The sequence below is a fragment of the Solanum tuberosum genome, unplaced genomic scaffold (assembly GCF_000226075.1).
Source record: "Solanum tuberosum cultivar DM 1-3 516 R44 unplaced genomic scaffold, SolTub_3.0 scf00560, whole genome shotgun sequence".
NCBI classification, from domain to species: domain Eukaryota; kingdom Viridiplantae; phylum Streptophyta; class Magnoliopsida; order Solanales; family Solanaceae; genus Solanum; species Solanum tuberosum.
The window spans coordinates 88,302-113,660 of record NW_006239493.1 but is presented as its reverse complement, the minus strand read 5'-3'; the positions used below and the strand labels follow the sequence as shown (position 1 = coordinate 113,660).

The window sequence follows — 25,359 nt, the reverse complement described above, 5'->3', positions numbered from 1 at the left end:
GGGGTGTCAATGGTTGTAATAAAAAAATATAACTATGAGGCTAGTAGGACTAGAACACAACTTCAATCAACTTCCACAATACCTTAGCTACTAGACTAAACATTTAACTTGTGTCAAAAGTCAATAATTGTATATATATTTATTAAATCAAAATTTGATCTCTCTATATATACAATGTATTTTTTTTTTATGAAGGGGCTTGACACCCCTTGGGCAAGGGTGGGTCCGCCCCTGCGGTCAACCAACTTATATCCACAAAGGAGATGATCAATCCACTATATAAATATGAGAGTACAAAATATAGAGAAACATAACTTCACTCAATTCACTCAGAATACAAAGATACTTGTGTCCCACAAATTCTCCCCCTGCGCAAAACTCTCAAAGCCCCTAGGAGATTGTGAATTCTACTAAGTTATAAAGAATGAACCTCTAGTTGTTGTCATAAACCTTTTCCTACAAGAAAAAGACTAGTTAAATATGGAGACTTTATGTTTTTCTATTAGGAAAAAAAACTCAATTATGATAAGAAACACAGGACAATTAATACCCAACACTAAGGAACCTAGTACTTTGGCTACTACTTAGGCAAAGCTTTTAAGAAAAATGTTTGATAGTTCTGAGAATGGAGGGATGACCTTAAATGATAAGGTAGCCTTGATAATCAAGAATGGAGCTAAAGGGAAGTGAAATAAGATTATGAGGTTAAGACAGTACTTGTCCTTGCTCTTGTGAGGACCAAAAGGAAAGGAAAAGCAAGAAACACTGATGAGTGTGAGCTAAGGGATGAGCTTGATGAGGAATTTGTACATTTGAGTGATGACAAGGAGAAGATAATTCATACTTCTTGAAAAAGAAAAAGGTCTTATCAAAGAACAAAGGAACCTGGTTCCTCTGTACTGAAAAACATTTCAAGAAAAAAATAGAAGTCAACTATAAAGATAGATTAGGTTATGGAAGACCAGCAAAGAGTGTAGTGTAGTGGATTTGACTACTCCTCTTAACTAGAGGTCTCGAATTCAAGCCCTGAATATGAAAAAATCTTTGGTAGGGAGTGCTTCCTCCGAATGGGGACTTACGAGGCATGAATCCGGCTTAGTTAGGCTCCAATACGGAGACAAGACACTGGATGAAAAACAAAAAAAAAAGTTCTAAAAGAAAAACACATTTGATCCCACTATTTTTGAAGAGCAGGAATGAGAGAATTTTAAAACAGGTCAAATTCCATGAGAGAATCCTCTATTATAAAGATTCTATGAAATAAAAATAGTTAGACATCAATAACAAAGACTCAAACTTAATCAACTTAAGAACCAATAAATAACTTCCTCTAGAACAAGTTCTCTCATTATGTAGTTTAAATCTCACAAAGAGTGTGTTCTCCAAGAATAAGTTTGTACTTGTCCAAATAGCATGAGAAATAATAGCATTACTCATAAACACTAGAGGTTCTTTATTAAGACATGTTAAGGACCTGGTTCTTCTATAATTATTTGTCAATCATCAAAACTAATTTCGGCTCAGCTCAACACATAGGATCTACAATAAAAGTTCTAATGATCGACTAAACATATTCTCAACTAGTATGTATTGCATATCTAGATCACTTTATTTCATTGTGCCCTATATTTTGCTAAGTCTGCTTGCGCATGGATTCGTAGAAATTGTAGGTAGGACCTTCTAGACAACATAATTTCATGTAATATTAGGTCTACCTCTTCTTCTTTACATTCACTCATCATATGCATTCCAAATTATGTCATCTCAAACAACCTTCTTGCATTTTATCCTCGATTTATGCTATTTGAACCTTCTCGCACATATGATCATTTCTAATCTTGTATGAACATACATCGATCAACATCACATTTAATTTCTGAAACATTCATCTTGTGAATGTATTGAACTTTCGCGATCCAACATTCACTCTTACACAACAATATTTTACTTGTTACTAAGGTATGGATGTTTCTGAGGACGAAAGTGTTGGTTGTTATAAGGTCGAACCACCACAAGTGCAAGAAGGATCTTCAGATAATCTTCCTGACAATGCCTCTTTGAATGAGCTGTTCAGCCATTTTTATCAACCTGAAGGAAATGAAGTTGGGTCCAATTCAACTCTAGATGAAGGTAACATCATGTTTATAATACTATACTTCTTATATATTTAATTTTTAATTATTTCTAAAATGAAAAACTAATGTTTGAATTCACATATATGCTCTCTCCATTCCATTTTAACTATCATTTTAGTTATTTTCATACTCATTAAGATAATAATAAACACAATGTATAGTTTACTAAATTACACTTAATTAATAAAAGAATGTTGAGTTTTTCCTCTTCTTTATATGAACTTGAGTAATTCTCCACTCATGAACTAGCTTTTGGAGTTGAGTTAGGTTCACGTGTCAAATTTTTACATGGTATTAGAGCTTGGTACATCCCGTTTGAGCTCCTGATCCACGCTCTAGTTGGGCCTGGGTATGAACAGGGTTGTTAGAATGGGTAAAAGTCCTACATTAGTTGGGAATGGACCGGTGATCTCATTATATGAATTTGGACAGTCCTCCCCTCATGAGCTAACTTCTGGGAATGAGTTAGACTTAGGTATCATATCTTTACGGTTATGAATCATTTTGACATGGGACAATCTAATACATCAAGTTTTACATTTTGTGCACATAGTTTAAATTGGACCATTTACCAAAGAAAAAGGGCAGTCCTGGCCTCCTGGGGAATGGTCAGACCTTATCCTGCATTTCTGAAGAAAACAATAATGCATCTTTTGTTTTTTCATGGAAGCAGGACTTGATTTCAGTTATGGTGCTGATCAAATCTTTGAACAAGCTGCTGATGATCTCAATGAAAATGATGAAATTGCTCCTGCTAGAGGAAATGCTGAAAATCCCAACAGTGATGGTAGTGAAGCAGCAGGAGGAGGTAATAGGAGAAGAAGGGCTGCTACAGTTGAAGAAGAAACACTGATGGATAAGAGGCAACGTCGAATGATTAGGAACAGAGCATCTGCTCAACGATCCAGGGCTCGAAAACAGGTTAGTATATTTTTTTTTCCATCTATACAAATTAAATGTTACGAGTTTTAGAGTTATCTGATACATGTTGTTGTGATAGTAACAACTCTTATAGTTTGTTGTTGTGGAGGATCAAGAATAGGAATGTATGAGAAAGGAAACACAGCTTCATAAAAAATGGATGTGTCTTGCAATGTGTATTTTTTCAGAGGATTTGTTGAGACAAAGGTAGTCATGGTGTGAGGGACTATAACTAAGGAATACACAAGGGTGACTTTGGAAATACATCTTGTGTTGATTATAGGACAAAGGTGAATTCGGGATTTGAAGATCCCGAGGCCACTATTTTCTTAACGTAAGGATTAGCAAAATTTTCAATGATGATTGAGGGATAATATCGTGTCCAATTGGTCATAGTGGTGTGAGCAGTAGCGAAAATATAAATATATAGGTCAAATATGATCTTCTAATACTTAGGCAGAGATGAGTTCGGGATTTGAAGATCGTGTGGGCACCATTATCTTAATGTAGGGGCTAGTAAGACTTCCAATGATGATTGAGGGATAATATTGTGTCCGATTGGTCATAGTGGTGGAAGCAGTAACGAAAGTACAAATATATAGGTCAAATATGAGTTCTAATAATTTGATTATAGTTTTGTTGTAATAGTTGATTGTGATAGTTCCGTAGTCAAGTGTGAGATGAATATACATGCACTTTTGCTGTTATTATAGCCCTTTAAATCAAAAACAAAAAATAATAATGAAAATGTGATATTCCAAGATCAATCTGTGGTCGCAGTTATGGAAGCAACAACTTGAACCAAACGCCCCAAGGTGCACTTTTGTTTATAAGGATGCACAATTAAATATATATTCATTCCTCAAAGTATATACACATACATATACATTCTCTAAATTTTTTTCGAATTTAACTGGCACACATACACCCTCACCTATCCATGTGGGTCCGTCCGCCTCTGATTATTATAGGATAGTTACTTGAACAGAGTAATCTTTGCTATGATGCAGGCATATACAGCTGAATTGGAGGCACAGCTTGATCAAGTGAGAGATGAGAATGAGAGGCTCAAGTTACTTCTGGTAATTATTACTCACTCTTTTTATTTTTTTAACATGACCAAGACTTGATTTGCATCTACAATAAAAGAAATGATATGACTATTTCCTATATAAAATTATAGTATAATATATTCATGGAAGAGAAATATGCTTAAGATTAGTTTTATATTATTTTCATCTTAGTAGCTCAGTTGATTGGTTATCTAAATTTTTAGCTTGCTGGTGAGGTTCAATTCCACACATTATAATCTTCTCCCCTATTTTCCCCTTTCCCTACCCCCAAACTTTAGAAAAATAAAATAAAATACAAAAAATAAAAATTAGTGGTCGTTTGACCATATTTCTTTATGAAATTTGAAAAAGTAGTTTTTGTTTTAAAAGTGAAAAATGATATTTGAAAATTTTGATCATGAGTATAAACTGAAGTTGTTTTTTTTACTTTTTCTGAGTAATTTGGAGCGAAAACAACTTTTTGTTGATATTCAAATTCTGGAGTTTAACGTCAAGAAGTTGAATTCCAGAATTTTATAGCTAAATATGTTTTTCGAAGTTCAACTCCGAAAAAAATTGGAAAAATTTCATGGCTAAACACTTATAGCTATGTGCCTATGATGTAGGAGGAGAAAAAGGAAGAACCAACAGAACCAACAAAAGCTCAATGGACGATGGCTAACAAACTGAAGAAACTTAGGAAGAGTGTTTCATGGTGAAAGAATCAGCAAAAGTTCAATGAATGGCTTATAAAGTGAAAACACTTGGAAGGATCTCAAGTGTTTCATGGTGAACATCTCTAGTTTTTATTATATTAAGGATTGCTAAAAGGATTATGGTGTTGTTGTTAACTATGTTTCCCTTTGATACAAGTATGTTAGTGTGTGTGTAAGTTAACTAATGTTTTTACTTTCTGGATTTAGTCTTTAATAGAATGGACTTAAGTTAAACAATAATGCTCTTCTTATATATCTTATTTTGTGTGATGTTTGAAATTTAAGAATGAAAGAAAGAGTTTTGAAATTTATAGTTTTATAGTATGTTTGGCCAAATTTTTGAAATTAGTTTATTTTGAGAAGTTTTATTTTTAAAAGTATTTTTGGTGATAAAAGTGCTTTTAAATGTATTTTCAGAAGTGTTTTTAATAAATAAAAAATTAGGAAAAAAATTACATTTTTTAGCTTCTTCGAAAACAGTTTCTGCTACTCCTCAAATACTTATTTTCTCTCAAAAGTTTAACGTTTTCGCTTTCTAATTTCCATTTTTGTTTGGTTCCTTTGATTTCGTTATTATATTGTATCATGTTTGATTTGATTAGAATTTTTTTTTTCTCTAGCTTTCTCAACTTAAATATCATACTTTTGTCTACAACCGACTTTGAAATCGTCACGAATATGCCTAACTCACATATCACTTGCTATGCTTCTATTACTAGATCAAAATATTGATTTTTTTTGTGTCTAGTTATTATATGAATAATTTTATAAAATAAGTTTAAGGATTTTATAATATATTTGACTTTAGATCACCAATTTATTAAATCGCTCTTTATAGAATATCCCAAAATTCTCAACAAGTCCTCTAGTTATGAACTAAAATTAGGAACACTAGAACTAAGGAATATTCAACCTAGTTGGGTAAAGAAGAAAAAGAGCAATAATTATCTTTAGAGTCACCAAACTATATTATTTGAAACAATCATACCACATAACTAAATGAAATACTATATTACTAAACATATAAGATTTTTCTTTATTTACCGAATATAACAACATTTTATCAATGACAACAATTTTTCACCTCTGCGTAACTTCTTTATTTAGGCTTTAAATTTAGAAAAAAGATCAACTTATATCCTAAATTTGGTCTAAATCAAAGAGAAAAGAACATCAAATTTCAATCAAATTTAAATTTAAAAAATCTTTCTCTCTCAAACTTAAATTCCATTGCAATCCCTCCTCTCCTCGCGAATTTATCTTCCTAAAAAAAATTATTTTTATTCAATTCTTTCTAATTTAGTCTTTACTACGACTTTACAATTGATCAAAATTAGATTTGATTTTAGTTGAAATTTCAAAATGAAAATTGAAAAAGAAGAAGTAGAAGAATACACCACATATAAAATACACACAAATATTTGTATACATTTTGTATGTAAACAATAGTATATTTTAATCAATCACATGTCTAAAGAAAACAACTTTTATACTTTATATATATATGAATTTTATTCATAAAAATCAAATATAGTTTAACATGAATTTTTAAACAAAATTTATACATAATCCATAGATATTTTTCTTTTTACAAAAGTCTTAAATGAACTTTATGAATAATCTAGGGAAAATGAAAATAGCGACGAAAAGAAAAGAGCAGACAAAGAGAAGATAAAAGGCGAAATAGAAAACCCTACAAACTAGGGAATTTCTTTTATAGACTTGATAACTTTTGGATCGAGTTTTTTTGTATATATATAAGATAAATTACTTAAGTACACACAATTATTTACTAGTTATTTGGGATATTAGCCTTTTATTCATTTATTATTTATAAAACGAACCCTGGATCCATAAATTTACTTTTAATTTTTTTTAATAAATAATTTATACAAATACCTAACATGAATATTATATTAAATTTACACAATTATATACATATTGCATACATAATTGTATCTCTGGTATATAACTTTGTATATCCGACCTCCTATATTTTTCTCTAAATTTGGATAGTCAATCATGAATCACCGATATACAATGTAGATGATAAAACTGTCTTTAAAGTAAGAACATTAGGAGACCTATCTAATATATACTTTCTTGGTCTACCTCTCTTCTTCTCAACATGGATTTCTTTAATTATGAAATCAACATGCCAACATGTTAAATTCCACGGATCATTGTGTATCAATTTTTTTTTCACTTTTAGTTTGATGAATACTTTAAATTTTTAAATATTGCTTTTATCTTTTTTAGAAAAAAAAAAGATTCTGTGTTGAAATCAAGTGAAACTTCGATGGTGTTTATGAGAGATTTTGATAGTGTATCAAAATTGATGAAAACACAACTTTTTTATTTGAAAATTAAAAAAATAATCGCATATTTTTTAATAAGAAGATCACATGATATCCACTATGACTCTCATTTGAATACATCTTGTAACATGAATCTTGTTATATTTGGTAAACTACAAAATCCTGTTACTATAGGTAAATATGAGTCTAACTTTGTATAAAATATTAAAAAAAAATCTCAATATTGTTATATTTTTTTAAAATTAATTTAAAACATGAATTGAGGTCTCATTTAAAACATGTACAAATATACTTTCTTAACAAAGCCCATGTATCTTCTAGCAAGACCCAATAAGCCCATTGAGAACTTTGCTTTAACCCTCAACTTCTTTGCCACCCCTCCGCCGCTCACTCAATTTGCAGACAGAATTCTTCCCATTCTGCTTTGAGCCATGAGGTACATACACAAAGCTACAATCTTTTTTGCTTTTCCTTCTATTTTACGCTGTATAGTTCTTGTTTTTTGCACAATTTGAGTATGTTTTGATTCTTTATCTTTTTGCTGGAGTTGTTGGACAGTATTTTGATAGGCACATATTCATTCATTTTTTTCTTTCATTAGGGATATGGGTCTTCTTTTTTTTTTCAAAAATGGGATCTGGGTTAGTAAGATAATTGTTGATTGAATATTTATTGACTTGATAATGAAACTAGAGATGGATAGGTTGAGCACCACGAGGTCTCAGGTTAATACTCACACCGGTTGCTGATGGGAGGTGACATGTATCGTGTGGAATTAGTCGAGGTGGGCGCAAACGGGTCCTGACATTATGATTATAAAATAAAAAATGAAACTAGAGTTGTATAATTTCTCCTTTTGTAGGATGTGTTATTTTACTTTTTTTTATTTTGTATGTATAATTGGCATTTGTTGATGTGGGGTTATCTTGAATGTGCAAATGAATGTAATGCAAGCGGAAGAAACTGATTTGTGAAGTTGAAACATATAGAAAGTCGAGTAAAATTTACTGCTTTCGGAAGGTTTCAAATATTGCAAGTTATGTGTAGAATTTGAACATTTTAAATTCATTTTGATAAGGTTAGTATGGTCAGTGCTAGTTTAGTGTAGGGAGATGGATGAGATTTAGAGAATCAGTAGTTTAGAGAAACCTGAATTTTTTTTTGAAGGATGGATTGCTTAGTGTTGAAATCAATTTGGCCTCAATGACGCCGAATTGTTGAGTCTTGAAACAAATTGAACAAAGAGGAAAAGGGACACAATTGACTCATAGGTAGTAGGTTCGAGGGTGGCGCTTACCGTGTCTCAGGAAGGGGAAAAGCAGGAGCAGAGCTAGTATCCCGATTATGGGTAGTTTTGATGCATACCTTGTATATGTTAAATATAATCACTTATTATGTGTAAATAATTTATCAAGAACCCACTAACTTTCTTTTCTTAAAATTTAAAACTCATAAATTCAAAATCCTAGTTTGGGTTGAGGTATAGTTGATTGAGTTGTAGAGTTAAGATCATATTTATTTCTGTGCCTTTAGCATGACATATTGGATAAGTACGTTATTAAGTTTGTTATTTGGGTTAATTACCTTCATTAATCTAGTTTGATGTTGATTCTGCTACAGTAAGCTTCAGAGTGATGCCTTAAGAGAAGCCATCACGGTGATTAAGAATGATTCAAGTGAGAAGAAAAGGAAGTTCACTGAAACCATTGAGCTTCAGATTGGGTTGAAAAACTATGATCCTCAAAAGGACAAGCGTTTCAGTGGTTCAGTTAAGTTGCCACACATTCCTCGCCCTAAGATGAAGATTTGCATGCTTGGAGATGCTCAGCATGTGGGAGAGGTAATCCGCCCGTACTTGTCACATGAATTATTATTGAGCTGCATTTTTCCTGTATTCCTTGTCTTTTACATTTGGGAAGCTACTGCCTCACATTTACACAAGCATCCCTTCGAGATTACTGTTAAGTTTTAGGAGATGGATCCTTAGATAATACTAACATTGATCCAATTATCTTCTTACAAGATTTAGTGTGTTAATAAGATGATAACATTTATTATCAAAGAACTCATGAAATATTTCTTGTCAGTTTGTAGCTTTGATTGCACATGTCTTGGTGACTTTGGAGGTTTGATTTTTAGACATATAACACGAGTTCCTTGTATAATGTATATTAGATAGTGCAATTTCATTTTTTTGACTGGCAGTTTCTTAGCTTTGAGGTAGCAGCAATTTTTATATGGAGTGGACCTGCCTAGTCCTAGTAACTATTTGAAAATTTGTGGTTGCTAATGTACCTAAAGGCTAAAGCTACTGCTATAGATGATTTTGTGCAAAGTGTGATCAAAGCTTTATTGCTTTTGTTTTCCAGGCAGAAAAGATTGGTTTGGAGTACATGGACGTGGAAGGCCTGAAGAAGCTTAACAAAAACAAAAAGTTGGTTAAGAAGCTCGCAAAGAAGTACCATGCTTTCTTGGCATCAGAAGCTGTTATCAAGCAGATCCCCCGTCTCTTGGGGCCTGGCTTGAACAAGGCAGGCAAGTGCAGTAGACTATTTTGATGTTTTAACTAGCTGTAGAGCTGGTTTAGTTGATGTCTAATGTCTTTGGTTTATAGTTGTACATATTGGTATCGTAGCTGATTTTGATAGAGAACTACTTCTGTTAACTCAATATCCTGACTTGTCTATGCATATGTAAGGATGAACAAAATCACCTTGTCCAACACTCTTACCGACCACACTTGCTAGCCAGACATTGATTGATTTAATTTCACCTCTTTAATTCACCGGATTTTCCTAATTAGCATTTTCCAGCAAGTAATGTAGTATCCAAGCGGTCACAGTTTTGTGAGATAAGTCGGTACTTTTTCTTGCTGTTTGGTTCTCATCAAGCATCATGCCTCGACTTTTAACAATTGCAGCAGTGTAATATAAAGATCATAAATGCCCATCTCACTTAAAAGTGGTTCATTTATATCCTTTTTTGCCCATCTCTTAACCAGTTTTCATTATCTTTAAAATGCAGGCAAGTTTCCTACCCTTGTTTCCCACCAGGAATCACTCGAGTCTAAGGTTAATGAGACCAAGGCCACTATCAAATTCCAGTTGAAGAAGGTTCTTTGCATGGGAGTTGCCGTAGGTAATATGGATATGGAGGAGAAACAAATCTTCCAGAACGTGCAGATGAGTGTCAACTTTCTAGTATCCTTGCTAAAGAAGAATTGGCAAAATGTGAGTTTACTTCGTCTATCCATGAGCCTTTACCTTATAGTTTCTACGAGTACTAATGTTTCTTTGTTTTTAATGCTCACAGGTGAGATGCTTGTACTTGAAGAGTACCATGGGAAAGACTCAACGCATCTTTTAAGAATATTGTATTACAATCTTGGCAGTTTCAGGCATTTTGACTTGTACGCGTTATAGATACTATTGGATTTTGTTGTTTAGTTGTGCTCCTGGATACTGAGTTGAAAACTTGATATCAGTTTTGTTATGATTTTACTTTTATTTTCTCCTTTCCAACACCGCTATTTCTGTTGATTTTCTTGAATACTGTCAACTTTCATATCTAAAGGAACACTCAAATTTTGTGGTTTAACTGCTATTAAACCTTTTTGCTTTTCAACTTTGTTGAATGTGGTGTTGCTTTAGGTAAAGTCTGTGTATACTCTATCTCTCTGGTCTCACTTTTGGAATATGTTAGGTATGTTGTATTAGTAAGAATTGATGTGTGAAGATTACATAAGTAGTGTAATATTTGACATTTCATTTAGTAAGTCATTGAAACTTTTAATAATATAATGAATTGTTTTTCTAAAGCAACTCAATCCTTTTAATGTTATCTATTACAAAAGCTCACTACAAAAAGTCTTGATGAGAGCAAAATTCAATTGAACCAGTTGAATCTCAATTTCTTTCTACTGTTGTAATTTTCTTAGAACTCCTTGCTACTTTTGGTAAAAACTTCATGAAAGAAACCACTTTTAGAACTGCCAAAATTCTTCTTGATTTTTAAGAGGTCTTTAGAAAAATGCTTATTTGAAAATAAATAAACTTTTTGAATCTATTATATTAAATTAAAGATGTCAAATTTTAGATTTTAGAGTGAAGTATCAAAAATACATCTACAATATCCTTTTTTTTTTTTTACTTTTATAGGTCTGTGAGTTTCTTACCTGAACTATCACCAAATGTTTATCAAAACACACCTGAACCATTAATTATTTACTTTTCCTACATGAAATTTCAGGTCCAAAACTCAAACAATTGATAGTTCAAGTGTATTTTATAAAACTCAGACAACTGATAGTTCAAGTGTGTTTGGTGATAGTTTAGGTAGGAAATTCACACACCTGATAGTTCATGTATAAAATTCCAAAAAAATAGGATACTTTAGATGGGTTTTGACTGTTAACTCCTAGGAGTCGTTTGGCGTGAGGTAATAAGGTATAATAATTCTAAAATAAAATGCATAATTATTTTATCCTGCATTTGGTTAGAGGTATTAAGTAGTCATTGGATTATTTATTCCACCATTTATACTATAGTGATGCGATAAGTTATCCCACATATCTTGAGATAATTAATCCGAAGATTGTTCCCAACCAAACGACCCCTTACACCTTGTTTGGATGGTTATTACCGTTGTATTGTATTGTTAGTTTAAATACAATGTTTGTTTTGATTGTTACTTAAATTTCACTGAACGACCGATTTGGTGCGATCGCGTCGTTACCTTAATATTTTTTTTCTCATTTTATCTTTATTCATTATTTAATAATTGTATTTCATCTTTTACCCTACCTTTTCATAGTATCTCTACCTCGTATTCTACTTTCTTGTAGGTATATCATCCAAATCATAGATATGTGACATTATGTAACGACGGAGAACGATTCAACCTATTCAAACATTGTATTCATTAAAATAATGCAATACGATACAACACAATACAATATAATACGATACATTATGAAACAATACTTAACAACTGTCCAAACAAAGTGTTAATCTTATGGTCTTATTATTGTACGTAGAAAATTAAAATTAAAGAGTTGTTAATAAATAAAAGGAACATTCTATTAAAATGGATTAAAAAGTAAAATAAAACAAACAAAATGAAATATCAATTAACCAAATATTCTAGTGACACGGATTGTTTATTCTCCCCCAAATTTCCAGCTAACCGACTTTAAACTTTTATATAAAAAAAAACAAATACTTGGCCTCCAAGGATTATTTTCTTTTCTTATTAAAAAAAAACAAACCAAATACTTGGTCTTCAAGTAATTTTCTCTCTATTGGCTATAAATCCAATTCCACACCTCCAATCCTTCCACCCCAGCTAGCGTTCGGTATTCATATTAGAGTCTGATCACCCATCCCTTCCACTCCAATTGTAATTTCTTGTTTGATTGTCCATTCATTTTCGGTATTCATACTAGAGTCTAACTGCCCCATTCCTTCCACTCCAACTACAATTTCTTTTTTGATTTTCCATTCGTTTTCGATATCCATATTAGAGTTTGACCGCCCCCATTGGTCGGTTGGTGATTACTCCAATTACAGTATAATTTCCATAATGGCTTCTCTGGTTGGCCCTCCAGAAATCCATGGCAAACAAAAATCACTACCAGTTTCCACCATCACCACCACCACTACCACCAACAATCCATTCATAGATCTAATGGTAGCAAATTTCAACTCAACACAAGTCCAAAACCCTTCAAATATGGGCTACACTGAAAACATGTCTGCAACTTATCTTTCTACTACCAATCCTTGTTTAGATTTCTTCTTCCATGTTGTTAATGATACTCCTCCCAAATCACTCATCCAGTACTTACACCGCGCTTGGGATCATAATCCCCTAACAGCATTGAAACTGATCTGCAATTTGCGTGGTGTTCGTGGTACTGGAAAATCTGATAAAGAAAATTATTACACTGCTGCATTGTGGCTTCATCAGTTTCATCCTAAAACCCTAGCTTGTAATTTAGAATCTCTAGTTAATTTCGGGTATTTCAAGGATTTGCCTGAGATACTGTATAGGTTACTCGAAGGACCTGAGGTGAGAAAAAGGGCGAAAAAGGAAAAGAGTGGTAGAAAAATGAAGAGATTAAAACCAGAGAACGGAGATTGGAGACCATTTGGAGGAGGACTAAATGCGAGTACTGATAAAGGGGCGAAGAAAATTGAAATGGCGAAAAAGGCTTTTGATAGATACAGAGTTGATCCGGATTATAAATTCTTTCATGATCGCGTATCTGATTTATTCGCGAATTGTTTGAAGTTGGATCTTGACTTGTTACGCGCTGAGAAATTGACGGAGATTAGTCTTGCTGCTAAATGGTGTCCATCTTTAGATTCGTCTTTTGATAAGAGAACACTTTTATGTGAAACTATAGCTAAGAAGGTGTTTCCAAGAGAATTGTGTCCTGAATACGAAGGGATTGAAGATGCACATTACGCGTATAGAGTGAGGGATCGATTGAGGAAGCAAGTTCTCGTTCCTTTACGTGCTGCATTAGAGTTGCCAGAGGTTTATATAGGGCGAAAAGATTGGGGTTCGATACCTTACAATCGAGTAGCATCAGTTGCTATGAAGATATACAAAGAAAAATTCATGAAATATGATGAGGACAGATTTAAAGAGTATCTTGAGAAAGTGAAACAGGGGAAGGCTAAGATTGCTGCTGGTGCATTGCTGCCTCATCAGATAATCGGAGCACTAAACGACACAGATGATGGAGGTCAAGTTGCTGAATTGCAATGGAAGAGAATAGTAGATGACTTGTCGAAAAAGGGGAAGTTGAAAAATTGTCTTGCTATTTGTGATGTATCTGGTAGTATGACGGGTACTCCAATGGAGGTGTCTGTGGCATTAGGAGTCCTTGTTTCGGAGCTGAGTGTAGAGCCATGGAAAGGCAAGCTTATAACGTTCAGTAACAACCCGATGCTTCAAATAGTCGAAGGGGAGAGTTTGATATCCAGAGTCGAGTTTGTGAGAAAAATGGAATGGGGAATGAATACTGATTTTCAAAAGGTGTTTGATTTAATACTAAAAGTGGCTGTTGATGGGAGTTTAAAAGAAGATGAAATGATCAAAAAAGTGTTTGTATTCAGTGACATGGAATTTGATCAAGCCTCGACGAATCCATGGGAAACGGATTATGAGACGATTGTTAGGAAATTTAAGATGAATGGTTACGAGAATTGTGTACCTGAGATTGTGTTTTGGAATTTGAGAAACTCAAGAGCTACACCAGTGAAAGCAAACCAGAAAGGAGTTGGACTTGTGAGTGGTTTTTCGAAGAATTTGCTTACGTTGTTCATGGAAGAAAGGGATTTTAATCCTGAAGATATAATGGAAGCAGCAATTTCTGGTGAAGAATATCAAAAGCTAGTTGTGATTGATTGATCAATGAAAAATTTGTGATTAAATTGGACATTTTGTTGATGTTATTGTGACACTTTTGACAATAGTACTTGAAATGATTACAACTTTTTGTGTTTCCTCCATTTCATTGTCAAATATATGGCCTACTTGTTATAACTTGTGAACAAAATAAGGTTAGTCAATCCGATAAGACTTGTGACTAATTTAACAAGACTTTGTTGACTTGTATGTTTTTCAATTCAAATGGTTAAATTTATAATATTTAAACGTAACTAGAAATTCATAATATCCATAACAAGTACTAAAAGATGTTTTAGGGATGTCTAGAGCCCTAATTTTCAACTAATTAAGTGGTATTCAGACTTCAAAGCAATTAGAAAAGACTATGTCGCCTTTTAACTAAGTCAAAATGATCATCAATGTATGAAGATGAATACTTATTCTTAATGGTTACCTTGTTCAAGTGTCAATAATCAATTCATTACGTATTGTCTACAAGATATCAGTATCTTAAAGAGAGATACTCAGTCTACTAAAATCATTTGCGCAATAGATTTTGTAATTAGTCTGTTAACTCTTTCAATTGAGTTGGTGCTATCCTGTTAAACAAAGTGATAATTAATCAATACTATGAAGAAATTATAGGGAAAGGGTTTGAAAAATACTTCAACTTTGGCCGAATTTATTGTTACAATACCAAACATTATGAAGGACCTTTTACCCCCTGCATTATTTATTATTTAATAATGTATTTTAAAGGTATATATGTGTTCACATGGACACATTACTATTTATAATGATGCAATATTTATGATGTCCACGTGGGCACATATGTACCTTTAAAATACACTATTAAATAGTGCAAGGGGTAAAATGTCATTTTCAAAGTTCGGTATTGTTACAGCAATTTTGGTCAAAGTTCGGATATATTTCAGATCTTTTTTCCTAAATTATATATCAAAAGACTCAATATATTGAGAAGATTTTATATCTAAAATTTGAGACTGTTTAGAAGAGATTTTGAGTTGGTCGGAATTGAATATTCAATGTATACTTCATGTATAGCTAAATTATATTCAGTTTTAAGTGTATTATAATATATAATCAGTGTATACTTCATGTACATTTAAACTATATTCAGTTTTTTGAGTGTATCTGAATGTATAGTTGGTGTATATCTCATGTATAAGTAAGTTATATTCATCCTTTTGAGTGTATCATAATGTATAGTCAGTGTATATCTCATGTATAAGTAAGTTATATATAACTTTTCAAGTGTATCATAATGTATAGTCATTATAATTTTCTATGACTTTTGTCTATTTTTAAATGTAAATAAAAATATGATTATATTTATCATAAAGTAATTTATATATTTGAAACTATTTTTTTTATATAAGATAAAAAATTAAAGGATACACTTCTCCTTGTGCTATTCATCAGTCTATTCGAGAAAACGAGGTCATAAGTAAAAGATAGGGAAAACTACATTAATGAGTCATAAAATTTAAAATAATTACAAGCTCAAATTCAAATCCAAAGTAATTCCTAAATTATTCGTTCTCTCATAAATAATTACAGCTCATACCTCTATCATTAAGGCTGATAATTTTCATTTAACTAATACTAAAAAAATATCATACAATGTACTGATATCATTAAGACTGATAATTTCGCTTAACTGATACTAAATCATTATATATATATATATATATATACTATATTGGTATCATTAAGTAAAATGATACGCGAAGTGATTAAATAACATATTTTGGACACCATTGACAGAACAATGTGTTGTAGCCAGTAGTTTTAGATGCCTTGAAAGAGCCCTAAGTGCTCATGTGTTCGAATCTCATACTAGCACCAATTCATGTAACATTTCGCAACTAGAAACGACTATAAAGAGTTTAAAATATGAAAATATTGATTTTTGGAAAGAATAAGGAAATCTGATTTTTTTTGTCCAAGTTAAGAAAGTGAGTTTTGGCCATTTTCAAACAGCCATAACTCCTAGCTCAAGATGAGTTAGTAGCAGCTCTTGATATGATTGGAAAGAACTTGGAGAGATCTTTCCAACTCCACCAAGTTTGCACGATTTCGACATCATATGAGTGAGATATGCCTTTCGGAAGTTGGGTTGTTGGATTGAGGAAGTCCCAATCCAGATTTAGGGAAGGGCAAAGTAGTCTTTTCTCTAATTTATTTCCTAATTCGTTTTTAGGGATTTATTGGAGTAAAAAACTTATTTTTAGTCAGATTAGAAAATTAAATTCACGCTTAGGGATTGGAGAAAAGCGAAAGGAAGAAAGAAAGGGAGAGAAGCCAAGATTTCGCCAAGAATGTCAAGCGTTTGGAGTGGAATTCGTCGGGGGTGATCCCTATTAAGGTATGTGAGATCACATAGTGTTGGGTTAGTTCACCCACACACCAAACTTGTTTCAATTCAGCAAAATTGGAGTTGTTTGAATGTTAAGAAAGCGAAGTTCTTGAAGAACATTGTTGAATTCTTGTTGGTTGATTGTTGAATGCCTAGTGTTGATTTGATTAGTGTTTCCGGGTTGTTTTTCGAGTTAAATCTATTGGGTATTGAGGGTACTAATGATCCTAAGTGTTTGGGGAAAGAACCATAGAAGTTTAGAGGGTTTTGAGATGAAAAACGAAAGAGAAAAGTCAGAACTTTTTGGGGAAAATGGTGGGGCGCCGCGCCAGCCAGCGCGCCCCAACTTGTCCTCTGAAGTTTGGGGCCTGGCGCCCCACGCCTCTCAGAGCGCCAAGGACGCCAGTTCACCCCATTCTTCCCCCCATCTTTTCGTACTAGTTTCTAAGTGATGTACCTATGTTTCCTAGTCAATTCCAACACTCTAAAGTACATCTAAACATCATGAAATCATCCATAAACATGAGATCATGAACCTTGAATCCATAATTCAATTCAAGGGAAGTTATGTTCAAAGTCAAAGAAGTTAAGAGCCAAGTCTAGAAGTTAAGAAGCAAGTCAAAACAAAGTTTCTTAAGTTTTCAAGTGTCTTTAACAATGTTTTAACGTCGTTTTAAGACTTAAGTTTTGAAGTTAAGCAAGAGTAAAGCTATGGTTTGAAGTTCTTTTCTTCAAAAGAAGTATATGGGGACTATGTATTCCCAAAGAAGTTTAAAAGAAATGTTTTCACATTTAAACAAGATTGAAAACTGAGATTTCCAAAGGGCCTTCGGGCTAGTTTTCACAAAAGAGTAATCGCTTTCTAAATGAAGCAAGAAAGGGAAACTTTGATTTCCAAGGTAGCCCTTGAGCTAAGTTTTTGAGCACTAATTTCAAATCACAGAGGAAATATGTTTTAAAAACATAAGAGCCAGTACATTTTTGGGAGTAGTATTGAGCACCGAATTGGGGGAGCGTTCAAAGAACCCACAACCCCCATAGAACCATGTAGCCAGCATGGGTAGAAGAGGTTCATACTTTTCAGATGAATCCTTTTCAAATTAGACTAGTGGATCCATTTGGCAGTTCATATTCTATATCTTTGGCCGGGTATAGGATGCTCTGGCAGCGTGTGGTTGATCGTTGTATTATCACTATAGCTCTTATGTGATGGTTGTTGGTTATAGAAACTCCCATTGATGCAGACGCAGGTAACCAGGATCAGCATCCAGCACCTCGTTGATCCAGTTGAGCAGCTCAGAGTCAGTGGTGAGCCTCCTTGCATTCCGGAGGACTCTTTTATTCGCTTTCAGTCTTTCATTTATTAGGATGTTGTGGGGTTTGTCCCAACATTCATCTCAGTATTTTAGAGGCTTCATAGACAGTCAGATAGTTATTAGTGCAGATGTCTTTCTTTATCCTTCAGTTATTGTTTAATGACTTAAGTGCCACTTTGTCCAGTTTATTATTCTTTAAGTTGTTATTTGAGACTGTTTAATTGAGTTAAGTCTTCCACTGAGTTAGTAAGCCAAGCCAAGGGTTCGCTTGAGGCCAGCAATGGTCTTCGAGTGCCGGCCCCGCCCAAGGTGTAGGCTCGGGGCGTGACAATTCCCCCCTCCTCCCTTTTTTTTTGGACACCCTTCGTGAAATTTCTGGCTCCACCACTGCATATGAACACTTATCAACTATAATAAGGATTTTGCAGCAATCCTTTAACAATAATATATAATATAATTATCGTAATATTATTTTTAGCTGCAATAATAAATGTGCATATCTATAAGCAACACTTTATATAAATATTACTCCCTCTGTTCATTTTTACTTTGCTCACTATACTATTTTGGAATGTCCAATTTATAAAATCAATGAATAATTTATCATTTTGTGTCTAATTTTATCCTTGTTATTAAATGTTATTTACTTTTCAATCTTTAGATGGCTTATATTTAAGAAGGTGATTTGATAAAATTACCCCTATGATTTACTACTTCTTACTTCCTGTGCCAAGTCAATAGTGGACAACTATTGTTGGACAGAGACAGTACTAAAGACTAGGATTGTTCATAAGACAGATCAAACGGATAATTTTGCTAAACGGTTTGACCTATCAGAGCTAGTCAACCTACAAAATATCGGTTGATTTGGTAACATATTAGCAATTATCGGACGGTTATCGAGTGGTGTAACGACTAACCTCTAATCTCTATGGTATCTTTTTTTCGATGAACACACTTTATAAAAAGAAATAACTTGAAGCAGTAACAACATCAAATGGATAATTTGATCTAGATTTTCAACTGCTTATCCCATTTTCATTGTCCACTGGAAGCATATTTACCAATAAATTGCTCCATACTTTTCATTTACATATCTTCAGTGTTTTTCTAAGTTTGCTGACTTGCTCTCTATTCTTTAAAGCAAACTAGATAATTATTGAAAAGTAAATAGGTTTTCATGGCTTTACGGCTTTAGCTTTTTGGAGTTAGGACTAACAAAGAAAGAATATATAATTACTCTTATATATTATGATAAAATATTAAATGAGCCTAATATACATAGAATAGAAATGTAAGTACGGTAACTCTAAACGGGTTAATGATTTACCCGATAAGGAACTTGAAAAATCCACCCCCACGTACACCAATAAACTGTTAATTATAAAATTTTAATCCGTTCTCCAACTGTTTATTCGATAACCCAATACCAATAAGCCAATTTGTAATTGACTTATCGATTATGATTCGGTTTTGAATACCCCTACTATAGACTTTAACGACTTTCAATATAATATTAACTCAATTGTAGTTAAATATATTTGCGACAATAAATACTGCCAGAAAATTTATTACTACTAAATATCTCTTTTGATGTATTGACCTTGAAGCACTATAGCTCCACCCAGGGGAGGACCCACGTGGTATTCAGGGGTTCACCCGAACCCCCTCGGCAAAAAATTACATGGTATATACAAGGTAAATTTTGTGTATTTCTGTAGATATATATATTTTGAACCCCCTCAATAACAAAGAGAAACTGATGGCGCAGTGGCAAGTACCCCTGAAATTAAGCTGTACATCACTGGATCGAATCCTAGTGATAGCACTTTATTTTTTTCTTTTTCAGTTTCAGTCTTTTTTAGTTTTTTTTTTTTAATTTTCAGTTCTTTTTTTGTAGTTTTTTTTTTTTACTTTAAAAAATGTGTTAAAAGTTTGGTTTTAAACCCAAAAGAATTCAAGGTTTCCATTTCTAAAGGCTTATTTACACGTGTATACTTTTATTTTTCGAACCCCCTGAACGAAAATCATGGGTCCGCCACTGGCTCCACCACTTGCATAGTGCCATGTTTACTAACGTTTCTTGTTAAATTTTGAAGTAAAATAATTCGTGAAATGCAGTGTAAGTAAGCCAAGATTTTTTTTTTTATTAATATATGGATATTGAAAATGATACATGTATTATTAATACTTATATATTATTTTCAAGTTTCAACCAATACATTAAACTAGAAAAACCCTTTGAAAAGGGTAACATGAAAGACAGTAATAAATAAATACGACAAGTAAATGGATAGCGCGCCGCAGGTGCAACCTAATTGGCAGAGTATGCACCGACTATGATACTAGTCTTTTTGTTATTAAATAACGTCACACCACTTACGAAAAAATTTGTGTTGAAATGGTCCCTTGTTATTGATGCATCCTTTCTGCCTTCATCATATTAAAATGCTAAAATATGTTTTTACATGATAATTACTATCTATTCGATGATAACTAATTGTTAAATAATCATTTTTAAAGCACATTCACAATCAAAAGTGAGAGAACGGTACATGAAAGATTCGTTAATAACTAATGTAAGTAGTATGCATATTGTTTATAGAGTTTAATATTATTTGATTGACAAGTACTTTTAAGAATATCTTTGATCATGGGTAGTGGCGTAGCCACATATAGCTCAGTGTAGTCAGACAGACACCTTTCATTGAAAAATTATACAATGTATATAGAGAATTATACAAAGTGTACAAGTCAAAAAATAATTTCACACGTATATATTAAATCTTGGACACCTTTAACGATACTTCTGACTTAACCACTGATCATGAGATTATACACTGACTATATATAATGGATAAAAGCATCAGAAGATGCAAGTGCGAAGGAAAATAAGCCAAAACTATTATTTTTGCTAATTATTCGCGGACTTTCATTTTATTATAGGTCCCAATTCATTTACTGGTCTACAAATTGAATCTAGTTTGGATTGGTACTCTAGTAACATCCGCACCTTCTTATAATTGTTCTTTTCATCCGTTGTCGTTATTATTCAAATGTCTAATCAATTGATTCGTCCCCCAATCTTATGTTGATACTTATTCAGACAAATATTGCATTAAACTATGTCGATTCTTTCTATTTAAGTAAAATAATTTCACAAATTATTAATTTTCTCATGTTTTTAAGATAGTAGAGGAAGATTATGAGTTTGAGACTGAGTACGAGTAATGACGAGATTAGAGGATGTATCTTTTCATCATCATCATTATTACTATTATCTATGTCTACATCTACTTCATGTTCTTCCTTTATAGCGTAAGTTTTTGGGGTCTTCAAATAATTCATATCATGTACACCTACACCTATGTCTCTTATTTTACTAGATGGTATTGGAGACATACAAAATAAAATATAGTACTTATACTATCTTTATCAAAATCAATTTTTTTTTTCTTATTACTATTTATATTTGGGACACAAATTTTTAACATTTTTACTTACTTTCCTTATTTTATCCATTATGAAAATTAAATTAATAAAATTATAAGTACAAAATTAATATAATTAGATATTTAAGAATTAATATACTAAATAAAAGTAAAAAAAATATATCAAATTTTTGGAGATAAAAGAATAATTTAATATTCGTAAATTGATGAATTGAACACTTGAAAGTTGAAAACTTTTACTTGATGTTATTAATTGCAAAAATAATAAGAAATTGCTAGAAAATTAAGACTTTAAAAGACAAATTATATATTTTATAAACATTTTGGATTGTTATTTTTTGCGACTTATATACTTTTTACATAGTTTCCACATATATATATATAAATTTCATTTCAAAAAAATAAAAAAATTCATACACAAATTTTTAATCGAATTTAAATTGTTTGACTCTCGAAAAACGAAATATATCACATAAATTGAAATAAAGGGAATATAAGAGTTTAGTTTTGACTCTGTAAAATAATTCGTGAATTGCAATATAAGTAATTCAAGAACTAGTAATATAGGTACTGAAAATCGTACATGTATTATTAAAATTTAAATTTTATAATAATACATCAAACTAGTCTATCCTATAAATTATATAATAATAGGACAAAGTACTCTCCTTTATTTGAATACCCACCTACGACTTTGATTGTTATTATACCTGGTTTGTTCCTGTTTGACTTCAATTACCATATGGAAATGAAGATCGTCCACCACTATGTTCCAGCACTGCCCCTGAATCAACATGATCCATGATCAGGAGTCAGGAGTAACATTACTTACGAAAAATTCTGTGTATATTATTATGCATACTTTTATTTTTATTTGTTGATGTAGATGGATTGTTGATTCATCTTCTTCTAGCAGCAGTTTCTCTTTGGGCATTAAAGTAGACAGCAGCAACAGGGGAACCCAATCCATTTTCTGCTGCAAATTTTCGAGTGTTGAAATGATCTCTTGTTACTGGTGGTTTCACTGTTTCTCTTCCTCTGTTTTGCTTATATAATACGAACACGTATCGATGAATCCCGATCACCGGTTTTGGACTCTCGTAGCTCACTATCTCTCTTCCTGTATAATTTGATGTCGGATCATTTGTTGAAGATATAATTAAGTAAATAAAATGATAATGAAAGAGTCAAGTTAATTTGGTTACCAAAAGAAGCATCAGTAGAACCAGGAATATCTGTCACAATCCTGAAAAAGCAAAACCAAATTTAAAGTCCATGCAAATATGACTAGCCTTTGAGAGAAGCAGTGGAAACACGATAAAATTTGGCGTAAATTGTTAATTTCATCTTCAAACTATTGATAGTTTTAAAAACACTTATTTACTTGACTAACTGAACTTAAATACACTCATGTTCTTACAACATGAATGAAGTACACCCCTAAATTCACGTCAAGTTTAGGATATTTTTAACACTTCTCGACTTTTTATTAAGAGTTTCATGCTCCTACAGGAATTTGAGACCACTTGCTATGTCATGTGGCAGATCGAAGGTGTATTTAAGTTCAGTTAGTCAAGTAAAAATGTGTTTTTAAGACTTCCAATAGTTTGGAGATGAAACTAATAATTCACGTCAAATTTAAGGGAGTTATCAATACTTCTGTCAGCATTTCAATGCTGTTTTATCAACAACTAATAAAATTACCAGTGGAGGTGCTCCCTTAAGTAAGGATCACTAGGACCTGGAACATCTGGATCAGTCATGATCTTTTCCAAACAAAAGAAAGACAACAACACAGTAGTTAGAAAATTACAATTAAGAGAACTAATTAAAAAATAAATTAGATAATCTGAAAATGAGTCAGAGTATGGCAATGACGAGAGGGAGTTGCTCGGATGATAAACACCCCTCACTTCCAAGTTCCAACCCGAAGGTTGCGAGTTCGAGTCACCAAGAAAGCAAAAAGGGTGGGAGCTCCTAGGGAGGGTAAAAAAAAAAAAAAGACAGTATGGCAATACGAATCAATAAGAAATTTACGTTATAAAATATAATATATTCTTTTTCATACATTACTTATTGAATCATCTCACTGAAAAAACGCATGATGAGAAATAGATTTCCGCTAAAATACTGAAAAGCTTCCTAATATTTTCATGTAAAAACACTACTATTTTTTCTTCTCACAAATTCGATCAAAATATCTGTTAGAAATTGTACTGAATATTTTCCAATGAAAATTTTCGTTGGGAAAATAGTACTAGTGGATATTAAATTTAAGAAAGTAAGGAAATTTTTCAAAACTTACTTGAAAAAAAAGTAAGACAGACAAATTGAAACTGAGAAAATACATACGAGTGTATAAGCAGATCTCATGTCTTCTCCAGCAATCTCCACACGAGGCTTAGAAGCAATGATAGGAGGCATGAGTTCATGACCATTAAAAACTTGTTGACTTCCATTATATATCACATTCATTTTCACACTTGGATTGAAACTATCAACTACTTCTCCAATCACTCTTGCAACAATAAGTGGTTCAATATCTCTACAAGACATATTGATCCTTCCTTTTTTTTGGTCACTTAACTAATTATTGTGTGGTTTTTTAGTATAACCTATGCAATAGAGAGAAATATGGTAGTTGGTTTGAAGAATGTTACTTGCAAGGAGGACTTTATATAGGACATTAATTTGAGGTGGGGTGGCTACAAGGAAGCATGCATGTTCATCTAAACTTAGTATTTTTTTTATGTGGAATATAAATGATTAAATAAATTGATAATCTTTTAAATTTGTCAATGAATATCTTTTAGACATTTGAACTACGGTATTGAGTATCTGAACACATGTTCAGGGATGACAATGGGGCGGTGCGGGGCGGGGTGGGGCGAGTTGAGCTTAACCCGTAAAATTTTTAACCCGACTTGCATTTTAACCTTTTTCATTTTCAACCCACCTCACCCCGCCTCGCATAGATCCGCTCTGCATGAACCCGCCCCACATAATTTTTATAATATTTTCTTTTTCTAGTTAAGTTTGATACTAAAATTAAATTTCATACAAATAATTTTTTTTTTCATTAAGTTGTATTAATTCAATAGGATAGTGACTTAAAAAATTAATTTTAAGAGGTCAATTAAGAAACATGTAAGAAATTGTATTATTTTATTATTGAACTATTTTCATTTACTATCTTGGTCATTTTAGTAGCTTTAAAGAAATTAATTTAAATTAACTTTGAACCCACATAAAATCACATATACTCGCAACCTACCCCGCCCCACATTAATTTTTTTTAAAAACCCGCTTTAATCCACCCTGCCCCACCCTGCATAGCCTTAAACCCACTCTGCCCCACATCCGCCCCGCCTCATTGTCATCCTACACATGTTAATTTGTTCATATTAGACACTTTCAATTCAAATTGTATAAAAATCTTTTTAACGTGCCTATTAATTAGCTAAGTTAACTACATAAAATATGTGACCTCCTTTACATTATACACATTAACCTCAACTGAAACGGACCTGAAATTTTACTCCTTTTATATATATATATATATATATATATATATATAAATGTAGATTTTAGGAATTAAATCATGAAATTAATGATGGAATAGCGGGAAAATAGTTAAGACTATGGGTGTGTTTGGTAGGAAGGGAAAGTTG

General features: G+C 32.4%; 4 protein-coding genes across 5 annotated transcripts; 3 read left to right on the top strand and 1 right to left on the bottom strand.

Annotated features, from left to right (window-relative positions):
* The first annotated feature begins 1,961 nt into the window (after positions 1 to 1,961).
* Positions 1,962 to 4,827, top strand: LOC107058634 (ABSCISIC ACID-INSENSITIVE 5-like protein 7). The gene is made up of 4 exons (XM_015304579.1): positions 1,962 to 2,130; positions 2,809 to 3,056; positions 4,067 to 4,138; positions 4,735 to 4,827. Exons 1-4 carry the CDS (start codon positions 1,962 to 1,964, stop codon positions 4,825 to 4,827), a joined length of 582 nt encoding a protein of 193 aa, XP_015160065.1.
* A 2,635-nt stretch (positions 4,828 to 7,462) lies between these two features.
* On the top strand, positions 7,463 to 10,739 carry LOC102587145 (60S ribosomal protein L10a-1-like). Its single transcript, XM_006365715.2, has 5 exons — positions 7,463 to 7,578; positions 8,763 to 8,982; positions 9,512 to 9,677; positions 10,167 to 10,372; positions 10,455 to 10,739. Exons 1-5 carry the CDS (start codon positions 7,574 to 7,576, stop codon positions 10,506 to 10,508), a joined length of 651 nt encoding a protein of 216 aa, XP_006365777.1. The 5' UTR covers positions 7,463 to 7,573; the 3' UTR covers positions 10,509 to 10,739.
* Positions 10,740 to 12,344: 1,605 nt separating this feature from the next.
* On the top strand, positions 12,345 to 14,644 carry LOC102586802 (uncharacterized). Its single transcript, XM_006365714.2, has one exon. The coding sequence runs from the start codon at positions 12,723 to 12,725 to the stop codon at positions 14,559 to 14,561; it is 1,839 nt and encodes a 612-aa protein (XP_006365776.1). The 5' UTR covers positions 12,345 to 12,722; the 3' UTR covers positions 14,562 to 14,644.
* Positions 14,645 to 22,312: 7,668 nt separating this feature from the next.
* LOC102586470 (CEN-like protein 1) lies at positions 22,313 to 24,378 on the bottom strand. 2 transcript variants are annotated; one of them, XM_015304582.1, is made up of 5 exons: positions 24,041 to 24,378; positions 23,393 to 23,454; positions 22,894 to 22,934; positions 22,551 to 22,808; positions 22,313 to 22,472 (listed from the first exon to the last, which is right to left on the bottom strand). In XM_015304582.1, the coding sequence occupies exons 1-4, from the start codon at positions 24,242 to 24,244 to the stop codon at positions 22,588 to 22,590; spliced, it is 528 nt and encodes a 175-aa protein (XP_015160068.1). In that variant the 5' UTR covers positions 24,245 to 24,378; the 3' UTR covers positions 22,313 to 22,472; positions 22,551 to 22,587. The 2 variants fall into 2 exon arrangements, with proteins under 2 accessions (XP_015160068.1, XP_006365775.1); XM_006365713.2 differs by having other exon boundaries at positions 22,313 to 22,808.
* Between the last annotated feature and the right edge of the window lie 981 nt (positions 24,379 to 25,359).